Source organism: Sander lucioperca, chromosome 24 (assembly GCF_008315115.2).
Source record: "Sander lucioperca isolate FBNREF2018 chromosome 24, SLUC_FBN_1.2, whole genome shotgun sequence".
NCBI classification, from domain to species: Eukaryota; Metazoa; Chordata; class Actinopteri; order Perciformes; family Percidae; genus Sander; species Sander lucioperca.
Window position 1 is genome coordinate 5870643 of NC_050196.1, and position 12586 is coordinate 5883228.

Sequence of the window (12586 nt, forward strand, 5' to 3'; positions counted from 1 at the left end):
ACTATTCCCTTGTCTGTCTGTCTGTCTGTCTGTCTGAATGCCACATCATCTCCCATTCCTCGTTCAGCCGCTACAAATAGAACGGCGTCTCTGGGGGCTCAGCTCACTGAAAGGAGAGATGGAGCCAGAAGAAAAAAGAGGAGGGAAAAGGAAGGTCTGGGTAAGAGAGGAAAAGAGGGAGAGAAGAAAAAGGAGGAGACTTGACCCTGGAGAAAATGGAAAGGGGGCACGAAGATGGAGAGGGGGAAATTGCAAAGGGAAAATAATTAACATTGTAAATGTAACAATGAAGCCCACTGGAAGGAGAGAGGGACAGGAAGGAGGGAAGAGAGGAGAAAAGGGAATGAGTTACCAACAAAAAGGAGATGAAAAAGGCTGGGGAAGTAAAAGCAACGGATGGATCGATAGACTGATAGAGAAAGATCAGAAGGGCAGAAAGCGAGGAGGCATTACTGTAATGGAGGTTTTTAGGTCTTCAGTGGTGACTGATCTCAAATCGGTGACAACAAAGACTGGTGAAGGTGGGTCAAAAATGACACCACTTTCCACTAAATGTGTTTAAAATCACACCTGGCTACCAACTTGAGTACATGGGATTTATTCCTAAATGTGCAAATATATCACATGCAAAATTGGCTAATAAGCTGAAAATGCTCACCAATTTTCATAATTCTAAACAATATACAAACAGTGTAAGAAAAGAGAAAACATAGTATGGTTTACTTGCTTTTAGTGATGGTTTCTCAAGCTGTAACCAAATCCAACAGCGAGCCTGGGAAATCTTTGGTCAAGGTCAGGTCAATGAAAAACCTATAGCACATCTTTTGTTCTCAGTAATGTAATGGTGCATTTAAAAAAAAATCTGAGAGGACATTTAGATCAACAATGAATGCGTGATATGTGGTACCTGGTGGCACTGCTGGTGCACAGCGGTGAGTTGGAAAGTAATGATATGAAGGAAGAAAAGTGAATTTGGATCTCTCACACATCATCTGTCTGCATCAGTAATGGATTGTAAAACTTATTTTGTTGTTTAAACCTTAATTAATGACTAACATGAGTGTGAGGGACACCAACCGCCTCTTCTCATAGTTTCATCATTTATAAGACAATTCTGCTGCCTTTTCTTACGTCTGACAAACAGCATCGAGCTGCGGGCAGCGGGGAGCTTCAGAGTAGGTGGATAATATTGATTAAAGCAGCTTAAAGTTGAGTCATTTAATTCTTTTTTGTTTCTTGCTTGTTATTCAACATTTCATACATGCAGCTGACATGAATAAAATAATATAGGGAGGGAGTGCTATATATTATATTTATATAATTATATCCATCTTCTTCCGCTTATCCGGTAGCGGGTCGCGGGGGTAGCAGCTCCAGCAGGGGACCCCAAACTTCCCTTTCCCGAGCCACATTAACCAGCTCCGACTGGGGGATCCCGAGGCGTTCCCAGGCCAGGTTGGAGATATAATCCCTCCACCTAGTCCTGGGTCTTCCCTGAGGCCTCCTCCCAGCTGGACGTGCCTGGAACACCTCCCTAGGGAGGCGCCCAGGGGGCATCCTTACCAGATGCCCGAACCACCTCAACTGGCTCCTTTCGACGCGAAGGAGCAGCGGCTCTACTCCGAGCTCCTCACGGATGACTGAGCTTCTCACCCTATCTCTAAGGGAGACGCCAGCCACCCTCCTGAGGAAACCCATTTCGGTCGCTTGTACCCTGGATCTCGTTCTTTCGGTCATGACCCAGCCTTCATGACCATAGGTGAGGGTAGGAACGAAAACTGACCGGTAGATTGAGAGCTTTGCCTTCTGGCTCAGCTCTCTTTTCGTCACAACGGTGCGATAAATTGAGTGTAATACCGCACCCGCTGCGCCGATTCTCCGACCAATCTCCCGCTCCATTGTCCCCTCACTCGCGAACAATACCCCAAGGTACTTGAACTCCTTCACTTGGGGTAAAGACTCATTCCCTACCTGGAGAAGGCACTCCATCGGTTTCCTGCTGAGAACCATGGCCTCAGATTTAGAGGTGCTGATCCTCATCCCAGCCGCTTCACACTCGGCTGCGAACCGATCCAGTGAGTGCTGAAGGTCACAGGCCGACGATGCCATCAGGACCACATCATCCGCAAAAAGCAGCGATGAGATCCCCAGCTCACCAAACTGCAACCCCTCTCCACCCCGACTACGCCTCGATATCCTGTCCATAAATACTACAAACAGGATTGGTGACAAAGCGCAGCCCTGGCGGAGGCCAACTCTCACCTTAAACGAGTCCGACTTACTGCCGAGAACCCAGACACAGCTCTCGCTTTGGTCGTACAGAGATTGGATGGCCCTGAGAAGGGACCCCCTCACCCCATACTCCCGCAGCACCTCCCACAGTATCTCCCGGGGGACCCGGTCATACGCCTTCTCCAGATCCACAAAGCACATGTAGACCGGTTGGGCATACTCCCAGGCTCCCTCCAGGATCCTTGCGAGAGTAAAGATCTGGTCCGTTGTTCCACGACCAGGACGGAATCCGCATTGTTCCTCTTCCACCTGAGGTTCGACTATCGACCGAACCCTCCTTTCCAGCACCTTGGAGTAGACTTTACCGGGAAGGCTGAGAAGTGTGATACCCCTGTAATTGGCACACACCCTCTGGTCCCCCTTTTTGAAAAGGGGAACCACCACCCCGGTCTGCCACTCCTTAGGCACCGTCCCCGACTTCCACGCAATGTTGAAGAGGCGTGTCAACCAAGACAACCCCTCCACACCCAGAGCTTTAAGCATTTCTGGACGGATCTCATCAATCCCTGGGGCTTTGCCACTGTGGAGTTGTTTAACTACCTCAGCAACTTCCACCAGGGAAATTGACGACAATCCCCCATCATCCTCCAGCTCTGCCTCTACCATAGAGGGTGTATTAGTCGGATTTAGGAGTTCCTCAAAGTGCTCCTTCCACCGCCCTATTACCTCCTCAGTTGAGGTCAACACGTCCCCAGAGCCAGCGTCTGCTGCCCGGGTCTGGTCCGTCGAGGCCCCTGACCTTCACTGCCACCCATGTGGCAGTGCACCCGACCCCAGCAGTTCTTCCCACAGGTGGTGGGCCCATGGGTTGGAGAGAGAGGTGCCACGTAGCTTTTTCGGGCTGTGCCCGGCCGGGCTCCGTGGCAAACCCGGCCACCAGGCGCTCGCTGACGGGCCCTCCATCTGGGCCTGGCTCCAGACGGGGGCCCCAGGCTTCCTCCGGGCACGGTCACTCCATCTCTACCTCGTTTTTTCATAGGGTTTTTGAACCATTCTTTGTCTGGCCCCTCCCCTGAGACCACTTTGCCTTGGGAGACCCTACCAGGAGCACAAAGCTCCAGACAACACAGCCCTCAGGTTCATAGGGACACACAAACCTCTCCACCACGATAAGGTGATGGTTCCAGGAGAGGCTATATAATTATATTATATTTATTATTATTATAGACTGATCTTACATGAGAAAAATCTCCCCAATGACGGTGAACGAAAATGAAGGTGCCCTCATGGCCTAGGGTTTGTGCCATGTTCATGTCATATTGGAGTTATCCGTCTCGTAAAATAGCATACATCCAAATTGAAATTATGACTGGGTAACTCCGATTTTTGTGAAGGCTCCAAAATATCAGGGCAATATCCTAGCAATTAATAATACAGAAAAGTCTGAAAACCTGTCACACATAAATGCCTCACGTCAGCCAATGTAAGTAGATTTAATTTAAACCTCACATGACCAATGCTCGCAAGTTCATCCATCCCACACGATGTGAACGTGGGATTCATGTCCACATGGAGACCTTTGTTGCACGTCTTTCCCCTTCTCCCGCTTCCCTGTCATATCTTTACAGTCAAATGTGGAATAAAAGACATACAATACCCCATGTTACTATGTCTGACCTAGTAAAATTGCTGTTGTGATTTTTACTGTGACTGTTAGAGAGCTGACACACCAAGCCGATTATCGTCCGTCGGACAGTCTGGCGAGGTCGGTGACTCGAGTCTGTTCGGTGTGTTCCGTGCCGTCGTCCGTCGGAGGAGCCGTCGGCCTTCATTTTGGCCGACCCGACATGCTCAGTCAGAGACAGGGCAGTCGGGACTCACCCAGAAATGGCGAGCGGATGAGCCTCTCAAAATCTGACGAAAATCTTTTAAACTAACCTTTCGATCTGAAATGAAGACAGATTCAGCAACTGCATGGTCTATTTCTCGCTTAAAATGTTTTCAGAAACACGTTTAGGTGAACTATTTTAGTACAATATGAGATCGTAATCTGAACAAGCCGCCATGACAGTCTGTCTGTGAATTTCCGGAGAAAAAAGACCCACGTGACGCGTTCGTCCAATCAGCTGCCGGTTTTCATTTTCTGGGAAACAATGGAAACAATACAATACAGAGAAGTGCCGCCTGCTGCTATGGAGACGTATTACGTTTCGCGCACGCGCAGAGCGTACGCTCAAGTCGGCGTTGCCTCAGTGTGTTTTGAGGCATTTTTTTGGACCTCGGGGACCCGACTGATCAGTCCGACTGCCTTTTCTGCCGACGGTCGGCCGTCTGGTTGGTGTGTAAGCACCTTTAAACTGCCATTACGTGTACATGTCTGAAAGGGGCTTCAGATACTCATAACACTACACACTATTATTGTACCTCTATCAGTTAACAAGGAAACTCAAATTGCAATTGCAACAGCTGGTCTTTACACAATAGTTCTGTTCTATCCTATTCCTCAAAGTGAGATCCTTCCTTTATGCCTTTGTTTTCCCATCTCAGTCCAATTAATTAAAAGCTTTGCTGTGCATGTTGTGAACTAAATATGTCTTACTCTGATTGAGGTTTTACAATCTGTCTCTGCATATAACCACATTTTGTTTGTTGTTTGCATGGTTGTTGGGAATGAGGCATTTGTGTGGAGATGGTGGGTGTTCCTTTGTCAATTTAACCCATAGATACATACTTTGGATCTTAAGAGGCCTGGGACCATAGTATACCTTGTCAAATCCATTATTACACAATTAAGCCCTTAAGTCTCTAGTTTTAATGATTTCCTGGTAATTTCTTTTCAAATAATTCTCTTATTTGTGTATTTGTGTTTTTACTCTAAATCTTTATAGCATATTTAAAGAGACTGTATTTTTGTCATGGTATACAGGCAGAAGGTAATAGGTTTTTCTGTTTGGAAATAAAATGGCGGAGGATAAAAACGTATATATATATATATATATATATATATATATATATTAGTGCTGTCAGTTAAACGCATTATTAACGGCGTTAACGCAAACCCATTTTAACGGAGTCCATTTTTTTATCGCGAGATTAACATTCTTTTTGGCCTAGCAAACTTTGTAGTTTTTTTCACATGCTGTTGCAACAACTAGTAACGTTAGAAAAACTATAACACCACACCGGATCTAGCTAGACCGGAAACAAAACAACAGGCACACCACACACACTTGTTTGGGCTTGAGAGCCGGCCAAAGAGTAGTAGGCTAATGTTACGTTTTGAGTGGATGGCGAGCGTGAGACGCCGAAATGGATGCCAATAAGATTCTGAATGGAAAGTTTACTTTAAAAAAGTTGCCAAATGGTTCCATTGACAAGACCAAAGTGATCTGTGTGTTTTGTCGTTGTGAACTGAGCTATAATCGCAGCACGTCCAGTCTGAAATACCACTTAATAATTAATTGCTAGCCAGCTGAGCTAATGCCAGTTAGAATGGCCCCCGGAGATTTTCTCCAGTTTCTCTTTACTGTCCTGTTTATCCACCCTGCCCTTGTTTCCCTTGTTAACCTGCAATCTACGGTGGCTGAAGGTCAAAACACGAAAGCATTTCAGAAAACACGAAAGCATTTGAGAACAAACAAAAAAACAATTGTTGTAACCTTGGTTCTCTGAGTGAAGAGACTATCTTTCCACCGTTACATATTCCATATGTATGGGGATGATCCCACTGAGGTCAGGTACGTGGATACTTCTTTAAGACACACCGGCTTGACCGGCCACGCCCTATGCTATTTCCTATAAAGCACCTGTGCTTGCATGGAATCACTGATAGTTTGATCAGAACCGTCTCTGAGCGGCCTACAGCTGGAGAGATAGTCTCTTCACTCAGAGAACCAAGGTTACAACGTAACCGAGCGTTCTCTATCGTATCGAGACTATCTCTCCACTGTTACATATTCCATATGTACGGAGAAATCTTTAAGACACCCGTGAGCAGATAGTGCTGCCCAAGCCCAGATAGTGTAAAAACAAGATATAATGAACTGTTCTAAAAGAACACTATGAACAGTCAACCAGGTCAAGGCCCTGCAAGTCGCAAAGGCCAAGCCTGAAAGGCAGAGGGGCTGCCGGGAGTAGGCTGCAAGATGCAAGACCAACCCCAGGAACACATAGAGCCTTTTCTTTGTTCAAGGCTTTGTGCAAAGCGCTCAGCTGACCAGAGAGACAACAAACCAGTGAGATGAACACAGCCACCAAGGCTTAATAATCCATTAACGTGACACCCCCAGCACACACTCACAAAGGAGGGGCTGGCTGCCACATTCAGCAAATGAAGGTGGACCGAGATGACCACGTGGCCGCTGTACATATAGCAGCGTGGGAGGCTTGCCACCATAAGCCCACAAGGTAGCAACGCCAAGGGTAGAGTGCCCCAGTACCCATGACGGGACAGTCACACCCGAAAATATATTCACCTGTTCAATAGCGTCAACAACCCAGTGGGACAGACATGGCTTTGACAAAGGTCCGCCCAGATGACCTGAAGCAGAATTAACCGCTGGACAGTCTTCCAGGGGGCCCATGTGCGCTTGATGTATTCCGCCAGGGCCCTGACCGGGTAAAACATGGACTGGGGCCACTGGGGAGAGTGAGTGGAACCCTGATGAAACCTCTCTCAGGAATGCTGGATCGGGGTAAATGATAAACTGGCCCCATCCTTTCATGGAGCTTGCCTACTCATCAGGCTGAGGTATACCAGAGTAAATCAGTGTGAAGGGAGAGCCACTTCAGATCAGGAAGGATGCAGACGTGCTCCAAGGACCATGGTCAAACCCAAAGAGTGACTAAAGGACTGGACTTATGACCGCCAGCCTTAGGAAGCCTGAGAGAAACCAGGAAATCAGGGAGTAGTCATGCTCATGCAGTGTGGAAGCACAAACACACACTCCCTAGACCACTTCCAAAATTCCCTGCAGGGTTTCAACCGACTTTCCCGCCTCCAGCTGGGTCAGCAGAAACGACAGGAGGCCACGCTGCTGTCGCAGAATAGGGAACCACCTGGTGAACTTACTCATGTGGCAAGCACCCTCCCAACTGCAAGCCCAAAGCCACCGTCAGGGGTCAGGCACCAGCCTGCCAGAAAGGGGTGGAACCTGTACCCTTAAAATCAAGTAAAACGTTAAAGTGCTGTGCAGCAGTTCAAAAGCTGAGAAGGGGGAAAGGCTCGGCTGAAAAGACATGCATTGCATGCATCATTTGAAAATGTTGCACCCTTAGTATTAGTTTTAATACAGTAATAAATGCCCGGCAGAGGGTCGTTAGGCCACGGACTAGGGAGTCACCATACGCACCTTCTAGTTTGGTTTATGTGCAACATAGTAACATGCAAATGGGCTGGGTGAAGGTGAAGGTTATTACATTATGTTGGAGCATTACAGCACTGGATTAGCAGCCGAGGAAACTCACAGACCAATAGCATGCGTTGTAAATCATCTCACGTGATGCTACTCTGTCAATCAAATCGGTGCATTCCGATAAACATTGTGAGTTGAGTCAGTGAGTGAGATCCATGATTCACCCATTCACACATTCATACACCAGTGATGGCGGAGCTGCCATGCAAGGCGATAACCTGCTCATCGGGAGCAACTTGGGTTTCGATTTCTTGTTCAAGAACACTTTGACATGCAGACAGGAGAAGCTGAGATCGAAACATTAACCTTGTTATTAAAGAACACCCAGAGCTACAGCCGCAATGAATGGATGCTGGAACAAGCCAAGGGCGCTGGCACAGGCAGGAATATATTTTGTAGGATCAATGTGTTTTTGTTTGTAAGGCTAACACACATAGCCGACACACACCTGTCGCACCAAGACATCTAATTAGGGAGTCCTGGTCTGGAGTCTGGATGTGTATGTACTGTAGGGTTGCACGATATTGACATGGAATGTGATATTGCGATATTCATTATGAATATTGCGATATCGATATTAATTTCGATATTTCTTTAACAAATGTAAAATTACAAAAGTTATGGTAAAACGCATCAAAATAGATTCATAACAAATAAAACAAGTTTTCTTACAACAAGGTTTATTACAACTGACCGTCATATTGGACTGGTAAAACATGAATAAATAAATAACGAACAGGACATGTTTTACTGGTTGTACAGTATAAAAACAATAAATAAAGAGCATGTCTACATATTAGAAAAAAATAAAAGTATATTGCATACTTATCACGACACTTTCGATATAATATTGCACAACGTGATATCGCGATAACGATATCCAGTCAATATATCATGCACCCCTAATGTACTTTGGGAGAATTTCCAGCTTACAAACTCATATGCTCTGTTAGTTGAGACAGTGGTACCCCAGATCTCATTCAGGTCAGTGTCCAACATGACAGCAGTAGATCATAACCTATCTCAGGCAGAGGAGTAGTTCAATGTCTTCATAGATGACAAAAGCCGTACAGCTGTATGATTAGACAGGGCTGCCTCAAGCACTCCCATTCGACCAAGGTCAGGGGAGGAAGTTACATACACGTACTTACCATTGCACTCACTCACTCATTTACTCACATTCATACAAACACAAACACCTAACATACATACACACAGAAACTGCATTAGTGACACACATATTGAAATACTGGATCAGATGTTCTTTGACCCAGTGTCACAGATGAATGTGCTGCATGTAATGGGATACCTCCAACGTGACTTGTAACGTAGGTAGGAACAGTTGTTGTAAATGATCCAATAGCATCTTCACACATGCATAGATGAGTGAAGAAGGACCTTATTTGGTAATATCTAAATCTTGTATGTCCAGCATGAGTTTAAATATTCCTTAAGGAAGACAGGAACTTAAGATGTTGGGATGGCACTACACAACACAACATTGTGTTATACTGTACTGCTGTATCTCCTCGATTGAGATTTCATTAAAAGCTTCTGTGTAAGTTATCAAAGTTTTCTGAACTTTCTTCACGTACCCAGAGTCCTGCTCCTAATTTTTTCCATAACATGTATAGTATGTGTGCGGGAAGGAAAGAAATAAAGAGAGGAACTTCTGAAAGTAGTGGTCACAAAGGGTCAGTGAGCAGTGTGTGTATGTGTGTGTGTGAACAGGTCCTAAGAGAGGAGGTGCAGAGATGCACCAACAGAGAAATCAGAGTGACATGAAATATTCAGCTGGGCTTCAGAGGAGAATGTCCAGAAATAGGTCAGCTCAACATGGAAGCCTCTTATTGGCACACACACACACATACACACACACACACACACACACACACACACACACACACACACACACACACACACACACACACACCAATTTACACACTGACATACAGACACCCAGACTCCCCTTTTGTCACACACACACACACACACACACACACACACACACACACACACACACACACACACACACACACACACACACAGTAATTCACTTGCATACAAATACACACCGCACAGTTGCCAAAAATACATACACACACAGACGCACACACACACACACACACACACACACACACACCAATTTACACACTGACATACAGACACCCAGGCTCCCCTTTTGTCTCACACACACACAGTAATACACTTGCATACAAATACACACTGCGCAGTTGCCACAAATACTGTACATACACACACACACGCACGCACACACACACACACACACACACACACACACACACACACACACACACACACACACACACACACACACACAATCATGATCCCATCCCACCCACAGAGAGAGCAGCAGAGACTTATGGATTGGTCACATATCAGCTCTGCAGGTAGGCTACATAGAAAGAGTGAGTGAGTGTGTGTGAGATAGATAGATAGATAGATAGATAGATAGATAGATAGATAGATAGATAGATAGATGTCTGACAGTTAAAGACCTTTAAAATAATTCCTCTTAAATTCCCCAAAGTGTAATTAGCACCAGCCAGCTCCCATTCTCACAGTGGTAGTAGAGAAAGCCACTTTCACCTTAATTAACGCTCGTGAACTAGTTTCCCTGGGAACCTATCCAACATTCAAAATCATCCTCTCATCTCCGGCCCAAAACAGCAAGCTATCTCCTGTGCGTGACAATAAGGCCATTTTCTAGATAACAAAAGAAGGTGGGTGATAATAAAAAAAATAAGAGGCAGACAGGATGAGCTCTATATCGAGCCAGTGCCTTTATTTCCCTCTAATCCTCCTCCTGTTTTGACAAATTAATTAATAAGGCGCAGGTAAGTGGCAGCACCCAGGAGAGTTGACGTACTTTGTCATGGAGGTGGTGGCAGATTTTCTGCTTTAATAATCTAGACGGTGATCATTGTGAAGTAACAAAAACAGGCTGAATATGCATGTTATAGCTCTTGAGCAGCATTCATTTTACTTTTATTTCCCTGAAATATAGCCCAGAAGCCTATGCAGGTGCTTGCATTGTTAAGTCTTACAAATAGGAAAAAAATCATTATCATCCATTATCAGACATTATAACAGAGAGATGCCTTCTCACCATTACATTTTAACATAAAACAACTTAAAATTGCATTTAAGGCCTGCAACTAATTTTTTCATAATTTTTATATTGAATATAATCTGCCAAATATTCTCTAGTTAAAGTTGAAATTAAAATGACTTGTTTTGTTTTATCAACAGTCCAAAAACTCAAAGATATTCAATTTACTGTATTTTAGTAGATGAAGAAACCAAGAAGCATTTTGGGCATTGTTGATTAAAAAATATGGCTTTAAATTAAATTCAACTCTAATGCATTCATAAATAAACTGTTTGCATCCCACTGGTGTACATCTAATGCTCATCCACATCTCCTCAGATACCTCCCTAAAAGACATGTTGCCAGCCACTTGTGTGTCCATTAACATCAGGGTCAGTATTTACCAATTGTTTTGGAAAATGCTGCTTTTTGAGTAGAAAAAGAGGAGGGGTGAGAAGGAATGTGAGGGGATTTCTATGGCAATAGAAGCCTGCAGGTACACTATAACAAACAGCAAACTTTTTTTATTTTTTTTATTTATGATCCATTTTTCCTTTACAGTTTTCAAAGCAGAAAACACTTATTTGAGTGTAATTCTATTTAAAGTGCACTCCAGCCTGGCAAATTCCTTCATTTCAACTCCACAATAATTAATGTGGATATCACAGGTTGACAAGGACTGTCAGTATGAGGCTTTGTTATGGTCTGTTAGAGACAGTGGGGAGTCACTACCTGCCTAGGCTTGTGGAGTCAATAGATTATTATCTTTTGGGAATTTCCTCTATGAATGCCCTTCTAGAGGTGAGGAAGCATCCCTCCATCATCATCATCATCATCATCATCATCATCATCATCATGTCATTCAGAACAACTCTTTGTTCTCTACTACATTAAAAAGCTCATGTCAACGCATAATAGAAGACACGTGGTAACTAGCCTACCTTCTATTCTGTCCGGTGCGCGCGGGACAGGATAGATGGAGCGGTTGTTATGATTTTATAATCCCATACATTGTGTGTTCCCTTCCTTCTCATTACCTGAACCCAGCGTGCTGCTGCACTGCCAGTTCTCGGTGCTCGCCGGCTTCCAGCATGACTCCCACAGGGACAGGTAGTACTGGTCGTCGGCAGTCACCCACGCCGGGCTCATCACGGCTCCCACATCCAAGCAGAGCGCCAAGAAGACGCACACCAGCCCGACCAGCTTCAGCGGCGTCAGCGGGGAGCTGCGCGCCGACTCCTCCGTCTCGGTGACAGCAGACGACATGGCGCGGCTGGAGAGTCGAAGAGGGGGGAGACCGGTTAAAAACCCGGGGAGGATGCCGATGTGTGTGTGGATGTACTCCTTCCAAAGGTGTGTGGATGTATATGCGAAAGTCGGGCGGGGAAGTCTAGTGTTGTTGCTGCTGCTGCTGCTACTGCTGCTGGTGGTGGTGGTGGTGGTGCCGCCGCAGCCGCCTGCGTTGCGCGCTGCACGGCTATGCGCCTATGCCACCGCTGCCGCCGCGCACCGGAGACAGCGCTGACGTCAAGGCTCCGAGGGATCAGCAGGTGCTACAGGGTCCTAGAGAGAAAGAAAGGGGGGAAAGAAAGTAACGCCGCTGAATCATGGCCGAATCCAGGATGTGAGAAATACAGAGGTCCCCAGCCACCAATCAACTTTGTACAATTGTGTGGGTATTTAACAAAACTTGGCCTATTCATGGATGTTCAATTAGCTATTTTTTTTGTGTAAATCTCATCTCCCTACTCCCCTCTACACTGTACAGTTAGAGAGTATGTAATTCTAGTGAAATAAATCACTTTTACAAAACTTCTTTTTGTTGTTG

General features: G+C 45.4%; 1 protein-coding gene across 1 annotated transcript in view; it reads right to left on the reverse strand.

Moving 5' to 3' along the window:
- LOC116044814 (transmembrane protein 47-like) overlaps positions 1 to 12307 on the reverse strand; it is a 32901-nt gene extending 20594 nt beyond the window's left edge. The window contains exon 1 of the mRNA XM_031292302.2: positions 11796 to 12307. Within this exon, the coding sequence (XP_031148162.1) occupies positions 11796 to 12024 (229 nt within the window). The 5' untranslated portion in view covers positions 12025 to 12307. The remainder of the gene's footprint in view (positions 1 to 11795) is intronic.
- Between the last annotated feature and the right edge of the window lie 279 nt (positions 12308 to 12586).